General features: G+C 42.6%; 1 protein-coding gene across 1 annotated transcript in view; it reads right to left on the bottom strand.

Annotated features, from left to right (window-relative positions):
- Positions 1-16537, bottom strand: part of hsd17b12a (hydroxysteroid (17-beta) dehydrogenase 12a) — a 246328-nt gene that overhangs the window by 139242 nt on the left and 90549 nt on the right. Inside the window, exon 2 of the mRNA XM_028793497.2 lies at positions 3837-3883. Within this exon, the coding sequence (XP_028649330.1) occupies positions 3837-3883 (47 nt within the window). The remainder of the gene's footprint in view (positions 1-3836; positions 3884-16537) is intronic.

Genomic DNA, 16537 nt, shown 5'->3' with positions numbered 1-16537 from the left:
TTCGGCTTACGCCGTTAGTGTCGTACTTACAGACTATGTGGGCGAACTCGTTTGGTTGTGTGCAGCGGAAGAATACGCAGTAACATGGCGTATGAGTGAGGGAGTTGGCAAACTAGTCTGGTTGTGCGTGGAGGAAGTGTTCCGTTTGTGTTGCCATGTTTGTCGACTTTGTGGCCCTTATCATGGCTCCTAAACGAAAGTCAGAGTCTTCAGATGGTTTGCTTTGAAGAAGAGGAAAGCCATCACGATGGAAGTGAAATTAGACATTGTGAAGAGATCAGAAGGAATAAAAGGTAAGGAAGTTTTTTACACTAATTTTTTGTCATTTTTTCTGTTACTACAGTACAGTATATTTATGTCCTTTTCCTTTTCTGTGGCTTAGCTGTGTTTTTGTGTTCTAGATTATGATTTTACAAATGTGTTAGGATAGGTAAGTGACTTAGGCTAGGGTGTGTTTCGACTTACACCAAAATTTGGGTTACATCACTGTTGTAGGAACGGAACTGTGTCGTAACTTGAGGACCCCCTGTATAAACAAACAAAAACATACACAGTAAAACCTGCTTATAGTGACCACTCAAGGGACCGAACTAAAATGGTCACCTTAGGCAGGTGGTCACCTTAACCAAAGAAGGAAAAATCAAGGCTCTATGGAATAAAAATTCGAAGGGAAGTCTGAAACCATTCTTTATTACTAACAAACAAAGAAAAAACAAAAAAAGTACTAATATTGAAGAAAAAAACGGGAATTTTCCATTTATACAGTGAAAAATTTCAAGAAACCATATTGAACAAATCTTATGGAGTATGAATACAATATGTATGTGACTGGTAGTAATAATAATTATTAAAAACACTAAATATTAGCTGCGAAAAATAAAGAAAAAATATTTCAATTTGAATTCTTTTTTGGAAATAAAATAAAACAATATTTAAAAAAGAAAGTCAAAATCGGGTCAAAATCAAATTGCAGGAGCCTCTGATGACACTGTCTGGGAAAAAATACGGTCCTGGTGTGCCACATTCTAGGAAGCTGGCAGCAGGGAAGTTCAAAAAGGGAAAAGTTCATGAGGTACCTACATATCACGAGGAGGATCTAGGAAATTAATGTTCAAAATTATTACAAACTGTCATCACATGCCCATATAAATTTTACTTACACAATTGCTTCTTTACAATAAACATGGTTAATTGTCAGAATAGTTTTGTATTGTTATAAATTTTTTCGCCCACGACCTTTTTGGCTTGGTAAACCGGCTTGAGGATTTCGGGGCAGCAGTATGGCACATTTTGTGAGTAAATTTTCTTTAGCATTTCCAAAACCTCGCTATCAGACAGGGGCTTTTCCTTATCATCATCTTCTTCGTCACAGTCACATTTTTTAAATCTTTAAGGATGATGTCAAAAATATATATATGTATGTACTGTATACTGTATATCACTTTTTTTTTTTTGCACACAACTAAGACAACACATTAAGTCTCACTTTTATTTTTCACTTGTTATTATGTAAGAGTTTCTTCATTCATAGATAGATAGATAGATAGATACTTTATTAATCCCAATGGGAAATTCACATTCTTCAGCAGCAGCATACTGATACAATAAATAATATTAAATTAAAGAATGATAATAATACAGGTGAAAAAAAACAGATGGCCAAAACAGGTTAAAACTGAGACACGCAACAGTAGCTTTGTGCCAGTTAAATATTTAAAGACATCCATGTGAGCAGGACGACAGCCACAGTCGCCGTCTATAATCTATTAGCACGTTATTTCGCTATAAGCCAAGGATGCATTCCTGAAGAGCCAAGCGCATTGCATAACAAGTTTCCCCATAGGAATATTCTATAAATAGGAGATCTGTTTGTGAAGGACAAAAACAAGTAATATCCCAAAATAAATATGGGTTTATTCATAAATAAAAAAAACAGCTACAATGGTTAGGAAGTACAATGACTGTACATTGAATGAAAGAAATGAAATGCAGTTTTATGTTGGATTTCCATTATTAAAAATCCTTAATCTAATAGTCTACCACACAATTAAAATAATTACAAATCCAGCAAATGAAAAAAAAGTACAGGTTATCTTTTATCAAAATGGAGAAAACCTAGTAGGGTATTACTGAGTGTTACGAATTGCTCATGAAAGAGTTCAAGGTGTTGACTTGGCCTCTAAATTCCCCAGATCTCAGTCTGAGGGAGCGTCTGTGGGATGCGCTGGAAAAACCAGTCTGATCCATGGAGGCCCCACACCTCACAACTTACAGGATGTAAAGGATCTGCTGCTAATGCACTGGCGCCACATACTGTACCACAGGACACCTACAGAGGGCCTGTGAAGTCCATGCCTCAGCGGGTCAGGGGTGACCTACACACATCATTAGGCAGGTGGGTGTAATCTTCCGATTTTAAAATGGGCGGATGTTCACCCCATCTTCACAGTCATTTCCTATGAAAGGTCAAATACGACGTGTTCTGCAGCCGACTGTCTAATAAAGCTGGCATTGACAATGGAGAGATGTTTTTAATTTTGTGCTGCTATGATGGCATAGTATAATGAGGCAGGCTAGAGACTAGTATTAAAGTCATGCTAAGGTCCATGCTGTTCTTAGTTATTGAACTTTGTGAATCTATCCTTGGTAGTTTAGAACATACCAAATCTGACAAATGAGAGGACACCATTTAGTCCATCGAACCCATTTGTTAAGCTAATAGCTAAGCTGTCCCCAATATCTCATCCAGATTCTTCTTAAAGGTTGCTTCAACTCCACGTCTCATTAGTTTGTTCCAGATTCCCATGACTCTTTGTATAAAGTGCTTCCTGGCTTCAGGTTTAAATGCACTTCCTCTTAATTTCCACCGACATCCACAAGAACGTGATTCACCCTTAAGTTGAAAGAATATTGCTAGATCTGCTTTATCAATGTCTTTGAGAATTTTAAATACCTGGATTACGTCCCCACAAGGTCTCCTCTGCTCAGACTAAACAGGTTTAATTCCTTGAGTCGGTCACCGATGTAAGTTTGTGAGTCAGAGTGCAGGGTCAGCCATGTCCTTGGAGCAATTTTCATTGGTAGACTGAGAAGAAACAGATTCAGGTGATTTAGAGACGTGAAGCGAAACGTGAAGGATGATTGAGTGAGGAAGTCTAAGGGGAGGAAGAAGATGTGGATGAAGGTAGAGTCAGATAATAAGAAAAGTATTGGTGTCCCTCCATAGTGCACCCAGGAGCGAAGCAAGTGGAGAAAAATGATTGGTGTGGGCAACTTCTATAAACCCAGAAGATGACTGTCAAACCAATGATGATGTGGACGTTGATGACTAGAGTCACTAGATGCAATAATCTCCATGTCGATGATTGGAATTTAACCAGGGTACCTACAGTGAAATCCACCATCAACACTGGAACAAACCGGAAGGCAAACTCAGTGATCCAAAACTGTGTGACAGCAGAGTATAAATGCCACCAAGAAAGCCTTAATGAACAAACAAAATCCACTCATAAACCCACTGTGGTATCTGAGAGGTTTTCATTTCAAATCCTGTTACTGCCAGAAGGGATCCTACTCTGTTGGGCCCTTAACCTGAAAACTTGCTCCAGGAGTACTGTACAATGACTGACCCCCTCAAAAGGTCATGCAAAAAGATAATCCACCCCAGAATTAATAAAGCATTTTATGTCAAATCAAATAAAAAAACTCCATCCATTCATTACAGAACCCACTCAATGTAGTTCAGTGTTGAAGGGAAATGAAAAAGTGGAAAATATAAAAACACAGCAGTCACCATGTTGCTTGTTATATAAAGAATAGATTCTTTAAATTCTTACCTCTTCTGCGTAGGCTTTTCCGATTCCATCTGTAGCCCCAGTCACAACTGAAAACAAAGGCGTAAATAAACAGAGTCAGATTCTACGACAAAACGTACACAAGTTGAATGTGTGTAGCCAAGAATCACTTCTGTGAATAACATGAGTAACACTGACAAGGTACCCAACTCGGGTGGGCTTCTGCCAATCAAAGATACCACAAAAATAACTTTACTCCCCACTGATATTTACAGAATATGAAATCTGGTCATCCTAAGGTATCACTGATGTCTCTGATGGTGTTATTCTCGTTTTTTCAGCCTCAGAATGGCTTCTTTGACTTACATTGGCACACCTCGTGTCCTCATATATAGTCTTCCAGCCTATATACATCGGACTTGCAATACAACTCGGAGTCCTGCCACGTGCAAAAGTTCGCTGACGACACTGCTATGGTGGGCTGCATCAGGAGTGGGCAGGAAGAGGAGTATAGAAACTTAATCAAGGACTTTGTTAAATGGTGCGACTCAAACCAACTACACCTGAACACCAGCAAAACCAAGGAGATGATGGTGGATTTTAGGAGGTCCAGACCCCTCATGGACCCTGTGATCGTCAGAGGTGACTGTGTGCAGAGGGTGCAGACCTATAAATACCTGGAAGTGCAGCTGGATGATAAACTGGACTGGACTGTCAGTAAAATTTCTGTTCTGCCCTGATCAACTGTGAATGCAGTTATTGTGTAGCGGAAACGCTGAGGAACAATAGCAGCTCCACCACACAAACTCACAGAGTACGTAAAAAATCGCCTATCCTCTGTGGCATCACTCACAGCCAAGTTCCAAACTGGCACTGGAAGCAACATCAGCATAAGAACTGGGAGTCGGGAGGTTCATGAAAAGGCCTTCCATGGCCGAGTAGCTGTACACAGGCCTGACATCACTATGTGTAATGCCAAGCATTGGCTGGAGTTTTGTAAAGCACGCTGCCATGGGACTCTGCGGCCGTGGAAATGTGTTTTCTGGAGTGATGTAATCGCTCTTCATTGTCTGGCAGTCTGATTGACCAATCAGGGTTTGGGGGATGTCAGGAGAACACCACTTTCTGGACTGCACAGTGCCTACTTTCAGGTTTAGTGGAGGAGGGATAATGGCAGGGCTGGGCTTAGCTCCTTGGTTCATGTGAAGGGTATTCTTAATGCTAAAGCAAACAAAGACATTTTAGACAATCGTGAACTTCCAGCTTTGTGGCAAGTTTGTGGAGGGCCCTTTTCTGCTCCAGCATGTGCACAAAGCCAGGCCCATAAAAGGCATATGAAGGAACTCAAGTGGCCTGTACAGACCCCATATCTCCACCTTACTGAACACCTTTGGGATTGACTGGAATGCTGACTGTGAGCCAACATCAGGACCTGACCTCACAAATGGGGGTTTTCAGCTCAATGAACACAACGTCCCATAGGCACACTCCAAACTCCTGTGGAAAGCCTTCCCAGAAGTGTAAGCTCTTATAGCCACAAAAGGGGAAACCAACTCCATATTAATGCCCACGGTTTTGGAATGAGATGTCCAATGAGCTCAAAGAGGCATGATGGTCAGGTGTCCCTATGGTGTACATGCAGGTCACATTATGTGCAGACTATGAAGAGGCCTTGTATTTATGTGGGTGAGTAAACTCCATGATCTGTGGCTGGTTCCTGTCTTATGTCCACCATTTCACAACCCTAAATTGGACTCATTGAGTTTCAAAATGTTGCGTTACCTTTTATAAGATCTGAATTCCCAAGGAATTCACATTTTATTTATAATATGATTTTCTTGACCAAAAGGTGCTAATAGACCTCTCTAGGTTAGAGCAGCAGTTCTCAAACTGTGGGGTGCCTAAGTAATAAAAAAGGGGGCACGAATGTTGTCATATGTGGCATAACTTCACTATTCGTAGGAAAATGTTAAACTTGTAGCAGTGTATCGGCAGCAAAAAATATAGGAATAAATTTTATTAGGGTTTCAAAAAAACGTTAGGGGGGCGCGATTAAAACTTATGAAAACTCGGGTCGCAGATACTTAAAGGTTGAGAAACGCTGGGTTAGAGCAACTATGAATAAAATTGATTAAATATAGTTGGCTCAATACAGTATATACAGGGTGAGCCAAAATGAATTACCCCATTTTTCAAGGTCATTGTGTGAGGTAGAGGTAGCCGAGTGGGTCGGGGTAGGGGGTTCCTTTGATAAGAGCTCCCTTGTAGTTTTCAGTTGGCAATATGCCTTGGTCTGGTACGCACCGTGCTTTCACTGTTGAAGTGTTCTTCAAAAGCAACAAATCCATCATCACTATACAACGCACCTTCCGAATGCACTTTAGCGTTCCTCCTAACGGTGACATCACAAATTGGAAAACAATTCTTCAGTGGGTGGCTAACTTTAGACAGGCGGGTACAACATTGAACAGAAAATCTCCAGACCGTCCTCGGACTGTATGAACGCCTGAAAACATCCAAGCTGTAAGGGCATCAATTTTGCAGTCTCCTAAACGTTCAGCATGCTTCTGCGTTACACATTTCCAACACGTCTTTGATTTTGCACGAGGACCTTAATTTCCATCCATACAAAGTGATGGTAGTGCAGGAACTCATTGAGAGAGACTGGGAGAGCCGTAGAGAGTTGTGCGCCAACATTCTGCAAACCGTTCATCGAGATGCCATCGTCATGCGCGGTGATGAGGCACATTTCCATTTGAATGGTTGTTTAAATAAGCAAAACTTTTGCTATTGGGCTGAAACCAACTGTCATGAACTTCATCAGAGACCCCTGCACAGTGAGCACACGTGTTACAGTTTGGTGCGGCGTTGCAGAATTTGCCATTGTAGGCCCTTACTTTTATGGGTGGGGGGGAGCAACGGTAACCATCACTTCAGGATGTTACATTGAAATGCTAAGAGGACTTTTTGCAGCCCCAACTGGAAGAAATGGATGTGGTGGGAGCCTCGAGCAACAGCTCATACGGCCTGCGTGGAGATCTATGCAAGTTTTGCACCAAATTGGTGGTGGTTGAAGTGGCTCCCCACTCGCTGTGAAAAGCACTTTGATTGGTGAGAAATCCACCATGTCAGTCATTCTCCAACCTGCTATATCCTATCTACAGGGTCACGAGGGGTCCGCTGGAGCCAATCCCAGCCAGCACAGGGCACAAGGCTGGAACAAACCCCGGGCATGGCACCAGCCCACCACAGGGCACACACTAGGGACAATTTAGGATTGCCAATGCACCTAACATGCATGTCTTTGGACTGTGGGAGGAAATCCACGCAGACACGGGGAGAACATGCAAACTCCACGCAGGGAGGACCTGGGAAGTGAACCCAGGTCTCCTCACTGCAAGGCAGCAGCACTACCTTGCTGCCCAACCACCATATAAACGTAAAGATTTATTATTATTATTGTTATTATTAATGTAAGAGCCAATCTTAGAAAGTTAAAGCTTTGAGTTAAACTCATATTAGTGTTTGCTTAATTTAATAGAATATTCTTTTATTGTCGGACTATGGTATAGCCTTTCACCCCCTGGAAGTTAGTATGAGATAGAACTTCCTTGCTATAACTAAGACACAGTGTGATAATTTGAGTCAGTTGTTGTTTAGAGCAGATCCCAGTACATAGGGACTTAAAAGACCCATTTACAGCACAGAAATGGGATAGGCGTACAGTTATTTAGAAATAGTTCAACTGTAAGCAAACTTACGGAAGTGAAACAAGATTTATAAGCTTGAAACAGAACTTCTCTTAAACAAGAACTTTTCTTTTTTTTTTTTTTTTGTTATATCGATTTTCTCTTTTTGTGTAAACTGTTTTACTTTGAATTTTTACCAAGGTTTTTAAAACGAAGATATTTTGTCTGTGGAATCATTTTAATGCATCAAACCTTTGCCGAATCCCATATGCAAACTAGAGCTGCTGTACTTTGGTAATTTGGGGTAAACACAGCTACAATTATTGTAAATTCAGATTTTGAACTATTAAAGTTCCACAACCAGAAAGAAAAGTTAAGGAAAAAAAAAGATTTTACTACTGAGAATAGAAATTTCTCAGTTCTTAACAAACTATGCTAACAGTTATCTATGTTACGCTTTATTAACACTACACTTGTAAATCTAACAACAATAAAAAGGCACAAAAAGAAAGTGACGCCTTCTCTGGCTTCATTTACAAAACGCTCCTTATGTCTACATTAAACAGGCAGTATCGCTATATCATGTGTAACACTCGCGTTAACCCAATAGTTTCAACAATTTGCCAAGAAACACCCACAAAGAAGGAGCTCCTGCATGGTATCTGAAAACGAAAAATGTGAACAGTCTGAATTACATATGGCGAAAAGAAGAAACTGAAAGAATCTGCACACCATTACATTAAAACAAAAAAATGGCAATCGAGTTAGACCCTTTGTGAAAAGCTTCAATATAATCTGCTTCATCATGTTATAATTAGCTTATGAAACCTGTAAGTCATAAGGGAGGTAATCATAAAAACCAACGTCAGACGTCTTTGGGTGTTGTGCTATACCCCCGTTTAACAGACGACCCAAATCGCCCAACATGTGCTCTTAAATTAACAAAAGAATTGGACTAACGGTCCCTTCTTTGTGCTCTTCACTATTCTGCATCCTTACTGAGAGAAAGAGTCCACAAAGCCAGTTGACTTCTATCGCCGGGATCTGTTGAAGAAGAGACGTGACTAGAGTCGTTGAGCTGGACATTGTGGCATTGTACATCTTGAAAGTTGTCCTCTACTCTGAGAGAAACAACAGGGGGCGAGTTAAGGACAGGGTGACAACTTGTATGCCTCCCCGTACGTTCCGTTTTAGGACGGCAGCTCCTAAAGCTTGTGTGTGGGGCAGAGTAACAATAAAGCATACTCTCATAAAAATAGACATAGCAGCACTACAGAAAGTCCAAAGGAGAGCAACTGGGCTGATTCAGGACTGAGAGGTGTGAATTTTAGGTAGCAAATGGAGATTAAAAGAAGACATGATTGAAGTTTTTAACATTTGAAATCACACATTAAATCAGATTATCAGGACAGCATTTTTTCACTTAATATAGCAAAAGTTAGACCCCTTATAACATTGCAACATGTTCACGCTACTGTTTTTAGTTGACTACTGTAACGCACTCCTCTCAGGACGAACAAAGAAAGACATCAATCGATTACAACGAGTGCAGAATGCAGCTGTTAGAATCTTAACTAGGAAAAGAGCACATCACCCCAGTTCTGATGTCACTACACTGGTTACCTGTGCCATTTAGAATTGACTTTAAAATACTGCTTATGGTTTACAAAGCCTTAGATAATCTGCTCGAACCTGTATCTCAAAATGCCTCTCACCTTACACTCCAAATTGTACCCTTAGATCTTTAAATGAATGTCAGCTTAGAACTCCAAGAGCTAAACTTAAAAGAAGTGGTGAGGCGGCCTTCTGCTGTTAGGCATCAAAAATCTGGAATAGCTGACCGATAGAAATTCAGTTGGTGGGGTCCCTGAGGATCGAGGCAGTTCTCCTGCAGACTCTGCAGTTGTAGATGCTCTGTAGAGAGGGCAGTGGGGTCCTAGTGATCTTCTCTGCAGGCGTTTGCGGTCCATAGCAGTAGTGTTGCCGTACCACACGGTGATGCAGCTGGTCAAGATGCTCTCAACAATGCAACTGTAGAATTTGCCGAGGATCTTAGTCGACATACCAAACCTCCTCAGCCGCTGTTGAGCCCTCTTGACTAGCTGTGTGGTGTTAAGTGTCCAAGTGAGGTCCTCACTGATGTAGACGCCCAGGTATTTAATTCTGCTCACCCACTCCACTTCAAGCCCTCGGAGGAACAGTGGCCGGTGAGGTCTCCTCTCCTTCCTCATGTCCACTATCATCTCCTTCGTCTTGTCTGTGTTGAGGATGAGGTTGTTGTCCTCACACCATGATACCAGACTGGCCACCTCCCTCCTGTAGGCCACCTCGTTACATCCAGTGATGCGTCCTATCACTGCGGTGTTGTCTGCGAACTTTAGGATGATGTTATCTTTGTGGGAGGCGACACAGTCCTGGGTGAACAGGGTGTAGAGGATGGGGCTGAGGACGCATCTCTGTGGGGTGCCTGTGTTTGTGATAATGGTGGCTGAAATCCTATTACCAATCCTGATAGACTGGGGCCTGCCAGTCAGAAAGTCTAGGAGCCAGTCACAGAGGGTGGGGTGCAGGCCAAGTGCAGACAGCTTATGGGGGATAACCGTGTTAAAGGCGGAGCTGTAGTCAACAAAGAGCATCCTGATGTAGGAGTCTTTGTTCTCCAGATGGGAGAGGGAATGATGTAGTGAGGCCGTGATGGCATCTGAGGTGGACCTGTTTGGCCAATAGGCATACTGCAGTGGGTCCAGAGTGTCCAGTATGCTGCTCTGAATGTGGACCAGCACCACTCTCTCAAAACACTTCATGATGATTGGAGTGAGTGCTACCGGCCTGTAATCATTCAGACAGGTGGGTGGGCTTTTTTTTTTAGCAAGGGGGACGATGACTGTAGTCTTAAAGCAGGACGGAACGATGCCCTGATTGAGGGAAACGTTGAAGATGGAGCAGAGAACATCAGCCAGCTCGCTGGCACAAAAGAGCATCCTGATGTAGGAGTCTTTGTTCTCCAGATGGGAGAGGGAATGATGTAGTGCGGCCGTGATGCTGGCACATGCTCTGAGAGGAAGGGAATTAGTCCAGTGGATCAAGACTTTAACATTAAAAGGAGTTCAAAAAGAATACAGGGTGTAAGTGCCCAGGAGGACAGATGGGCATCCCAGCCAGGACTGAGGAGGATTTCTTGCCCAGCTGGGAGCCCTTAATAGAAGGATGGCCAGATTATGAACACTACCCAGTCGGGGCGCCTTCCAATTCCCATTTTGGTTGGGATATCGGGAGGAAGGATGGACTGGTTAGAGCTGGAAGTCATACCCCAAATTAACAGGTGGCAGTGTCCCGTGTCATAAGTAGTTCCAGTATGGAGACACCTGTAGGGATGCATGGGAACTGGAATTCAGAAGTGCTACCTTGTAGGGAGGGTCCTTGGGTGATGGTAGAAGGCACTGTTGGGGGAGGACCTCCCTGGTTTCTGTACGACCCAACAAGCCACGTGGTGCCACTGCAAGCACTCCCGGGTCCAGCTTAAAAGGAGCCCATCACTATACCTCAGGAAGTCAGAGTCGGGAGGCAGCGGGCTAAATTGAGAGTTTGGAGGCATTAAGAGAAGGTTTTAGCACAACGTTGTCGTTGTGAGGCAGAGTTTCAGTTTGTAGTGAGAAGTGAGGTGCCTGCAGGTGCCGAAAAAATGTGGTTGTGGTTGAGTGTGAGCAGCGCGGCGCGGACTGCTCCACACACACACGCACGCACACACACACACAGGTCTATCTTTTACATATGTCTAATGATGGTCAGATTTTGTGAGGCGTGACTTGAGAGACCAAAATGAAACTCGAGGTCCGAGCCTCAAAATCTTACCAAAACAGCCAGAAGACAAACTTTAAAAAACATTTTAGCGCAACTGTGTGTGTGTGCAAAGCGTTAAGAGTCAGACATGGACGATTTTCATGGCTGCACAATTTGTTTTTGCTCAGTATGGCTTCACCTTGCTCAGGCAGCGTTCTATTTTAAGCCAACAACGAATCACCCCTGTTTCAATTCGCACATCTAAAAATAGAGCGCCAAAGGCAGCTGGGTATTTTTAGAAAGAAAAAAAAAAAAGAAAGAGTGCTTTTATTCTCTCTCTCCCTCTCCCTCTCCCTCTCTCTCGCTCTGTCTTTTCAGTATTCCAGGCAAGTCCTCCTGACCTCTGCTTGCCTCAATGCTGACAATTCGGGACTGATTAAAGATTAATATCGGCAGCCACAAACGAGCAGAGCTCCACTGTTGAGGGATGGAGATGACGAATAATAAGAGTGAAGGAGATGCGCAAGAGGGCTAAAAATAGAAAGGGGGAGAACGAAGCTGCGATAAAACAGAATTTATGATATTACTTGATAGATGGAATCAGGGATGTGCTGGGAAATTTTGGAGCGAGATAGAAAACGTCACGCTCCATTTGCTGGGCTGCAGGAAGCCTGCTTGTTTGTTAGGGGTGGCCATAAGACATCAGATTTTAGGAAAAACGAGAGATTGAATACACTTCATAAAACCAAGGTGTGTACATTAAAGAGAACAACAAGGAAAAAAGAACAAAGGGGGGGGGGGGGGGGGGGGGAATCGGTGCACGCATGAGACAGGCCAGTCTAATCTGTATTTAGAAAGCTTCAGGATCCCACAGTGTGCGTGGGCGGCAGACAAGCGCGTGAGGCCAAATATTTATGAGGTAGTTGAGCAAGCGGAGGCGGCTGTGCGTGGGCAATCTGAAGTGCAGGGATCTCAGACCAGACTAGAGGGGATTCTTAATCTAGTAGGGGGGGACGGACAGAAATAATAGATATAAAGGGAAAGGCTTTGAAAAGATGTAGACACGGACCACCAAAAAAGTATTCGGCTCCCAGCCCCTTTGTTTGTTAACTAAATGGTTGTCACAACCTGTTCCCCCCCCCAACAGTGCTGCACACAAATAAAAGTTCCAAAAAACTCAAAATAGCAAGAGTTTGTAAAGTATCCACCCCCCCTAAAACTACTTTGCACCATGTCTCGCAGCAATTACAGCAGGAATCTTTATGGATAAGATGTGTGATTTTCTACGCTGTAGTGTGCTGGGCTGGTAACATCACATCAAGAGAAGCCCACCGAATCAACAAGCTAATTAAAAAGGGCAGGTTCAGTTATGGGGCACACTTGGGACCCCTATGGAGATCGTAAGCAAATGAGAGAATGAAGCCAAAAATGAGTGCCATTATGAACAACACTGCTGTACATCCTCTTTCTGTGACACACTGAGGACTTTCAGTCTTCGGATCATTCAGCAGAAGTGTGTCAAGAAACGCTACGGGGGGCTCCTTTATACCAACAGCAATATGTCTGCATAATGCCTCACTCAGACTGTGACATCCAAGTCAGAACTTGTCGTCCAGTGTGTGTTCAGACCAAAGTGTGTGTGTGTGTGTGTGTGTGTATTTACTTATCTACCTACTTAAAGAGCTTCTGTAAAAAGCCAGAATTTCCCCTTTGGATTCTGTCTATCAGTTTATTCATTTTGCACAATGTGGTGGGACCAAGATTTGTCCAAGCTGTGTCAGATCTATTGGGGTCTGACAGTGCACAGCAATGTTTTGGTCTTGTATAATCAGGACTGGGCTACTCAAGGAGTAGTGATGAGTGAACACCTCTAAATTCACTTCGCCTGGAGTTTGGTGAAAACACAGAATTTCGTCAAACTTGGAGAAAAGTCATCTGGGAAGGACAAACAACTAGTTTGGACTGTAATACTGTATAATGGGGCAGGACTAGGGGGGCATCATCCAGCTATTCTGGACTTATTATTGTGGCCAAAAATGTGACCCGAGATGAGCATAATGTCCCTTAATTTGAGAAATTCTGCTCAAACATTATAACACACTGGCGAGGCCTCATCTGGAGTCCTGGGTGCAGTTTGGGTCTCAATAATACATAAAGGACAAAGCAGCACAAGTCCAGAGAAGAGCGACTAGTCTGATTCCAGAGCTACGAGAGATGAATTATGAGGAAAGATTAAAAGAGTTGAGCCTTCACAGTTTAAGCAAAAGAAAATTAATAATAATAATAATAATAATTCTTTGTATTTAAATAGCACTTTTCTCATTACTCAAAGCGCTTAGCAATTGCAGGTTAAGGGCCTTGCTCAAGGGCCCAACAGAGCAGAGTCCCTTTTGGCATTTTACGGGATTCGAACTGGTAACCTTCTGATTGCCAGTGCAGATCCCTAGCCTCAGAGCCACCACTCTGCCTAGCTAGAGGAGACATGACTTAAGTGTTTAAAATTATGAAGGGAATTACTCTACTGGATCGAGGCGGTGACTTTAAAATGAGCTCATCAAGAACATCGGGACACAGTGGGAAACTTGTTTGTGTGGAATTTTCCCTTAACATTAGGATGTTTTTCTTCACACAGAGAACCACATGGAAGTATTGTGGAAGACAGTAGAACTTTATGGGTCCTTCAGAACTTGACTTGTCGTTACTTTGGAAGAATTAAGTGGATAGGACTGGCTGGCTTTGTTAGGATGAATGGCCCGATCCTTGCAGGGCTAACCACTACACCACCATGCCTCCCAGAGATACACTTATACTTCTGAGACCACAATATTCAGACTCCTTAATCTCCTTCTGCGTCTCCTGCACTCCTGTCACTATGACTAACAGCCACAGGGCTAATGTCCCTGTCACTGCCCCTTCTGTGCTAAATAGTGACGAGCATAACATGGTTAATCTCTGCAGAACAATGAAGTACATTTTCATAAAATTCTAAAATATCCCTCAAATGAAAATGAACATGCATGTGGAGTGGAAATCCAGGTAGTGACATCACACATGTGTGTGTATACACTAACTTCACACATGCACAAAGCATAATTATACAGTGTGAAGTATGTCTGCAGTATGCACGTGTGAAAGTTCTGGGTATACACAACGCAAATTGGGCAGGTAGAACAGATCAGCGAAGTAAACATGACTATTACAGCTGTATGATGTCACACTGGCCTTGCAAAGCATTATGGGGCACAGAGGGGGGACAAAAAATTTTTTAAAAGTTTGTCCAAGATGGCAGGAGAAGGCCAAGGTCACTTTCAAACCCTGCCAATTCACTGTTAGAAAACGCTTTGGCAAATTTTGTTGATCAACACCATCAAGTACATCCAATATCCTTCATTTTAAGCCACTCCATTGTTGGTGTGGCAGTGTGCTTTGTGTCCTTCTCCTCCTTATTTGGAGACAAACAGCAGGAAACTACACAAAAAAAATAACAGGACACTGTTAGCAGATTCCAGAAAATGATGTTGACCTTTTTTGTAAGATTGGATAAAAGTGTCTGCGAAGAGAGAACAACCGTAAATGCAAATAAAACTTTCCTCCTGCATCCTATTAGTCTCACTGAAGCCAGATGTATAATATAATATACATGGCAAGAGACAACCAGGAGTGAATTTTGCTTAAAACCAGGTGGGAACAATTAGACGGCTCACAGAGCGTCACATTTCTAAACCACATCAAAGGCCTCATGAAGGTGACGCTCAAAGTAGGGCCAGGGATTTTGAACTGCAAAGATGAGTGTTGCTCTCATTAACCTGGGCCTGGACAGACAACGAGCTTCTGTTTATGATGAACCATCTACAGTCAAAAAGTCTCCTTAGAAAATATTATTAAACATATACAGTCATATGAAAAAGTTTAGGAACCCCTCTTACTTCTTTGGATTTTTGTTTCTCACTGGCTGAACTTCCTTTTAATATATGACATGCCTTATGGAAACATTAGGATTTCAACAGTGACATTAAGTTTATTGGATTAACAGAAAATATGCAATATGCATCATAACAAAATTAGACAGGTGCATAAATTTGGGCACCCCAACAGAGACATGACATCAATACTTATTTGAGCCTCCTTTTCCAAATCTAACAGCCTCTACACGCTGTCCTCCTATAGCCTTTGATGAGTGTCTGGATTCTGGATGGAGGTATTGTTGACCATTCTTCATACAAAATCTCTCCAGTTCAGTTCAATTTGATGGCTGCCGAGCTTGAATAGCCTGCTTCAAATCATCCCATAGATTTTCGATGATATTCATGTCCGGGGACTGTGACGGCCATTCCAGAATATTGTACTTCTCCCTCTGAATGAATGCCTTTGTAGATTTCCAACTGTATTTTGGGTCATTGTCTTGTTGGAATATCCAACCCCTGTGTAACTTCAACTTTGTGACTGATGCTTGAACGTTATCCTGAAGGATTTGTTGATATTGGGTTGAATTCATCTGACCCTCGACTTTAACAAGGGCCCCAGTTCCTGAACTAGCCACACAGCCCCACAGCTTGATGGAACCTCCACCAAATTTGACAGTAGGTAGCAGGTGTTTTTCTTGGAATGCGGTGTTCTTCTTCTGCCATGCAAAGTGCTTTTTGTTATGACCAGATAACTCCATTTTTGTCTCATCAGTCCAAAGCACTTTGCTCCAAAATGACTAACTTGTCTAAATAAGCATTTGCATACAAAAAGCGACTCTGTTTGTGGCACGAGTGCAGAAAGGGCTTCTTTCTCATGATCCTGCCATACAGATGTTCTTTGTGCAAATTGCGCTGAATTGTAGAACGATGTACAGATACTCCATCTGCAGCAAGATGTTCTTGCAGGTCTTTGAAGGTGATCTGTGGGTTGTCTGTAACCATTCTCACAATCCTGCGCATATCCCACTCCTGTATTTTTCTTGGCCTGCCAGACCTGCTGGGCTTAACAGCAACTGTGCCTGTGGCCTTCCATTTCCTGATTCCATTCCTTACAGTTGAAACTGACAGTTTAAACCTCTGAGATGGCTTTTTGTAGCCTTCCCCTAAACCATGAGACTGAACAATCTTTGTGTTCAGATCTTTGGAGAGTTGCTTTGAGGATCCCATGCTGTCACTCTTCAGAGGAGAGTCAAAGGGAAGGAAGCACAACTTGTAATTGACCACCTTAAATACCTATAAATCTCATGATTGGACACACCTGTCTATGAAGTTCAAGGCGTAACGAGCTCATCACACCAAGTAATCAGCA

The sequence above is a fragment of the Erpetoichthys calabaricus genome, chromosome 2, assembly GCF_900747795.2.
Source record: "Erpetoichthys calabaricus chromosome 2, fErpCal1.3, whole genome shotgun sequence".
NCBI classification, from domain to species: Eukaryota; Metazoa; Chordata; class Cladistia; order Polypteriformes; family Polypteridae; genus Erpetoichthys; species Erpetoichthys calabaricus.
This window is presented reverse-complemented; position numbering and strand designations above follow the sequence as displayed.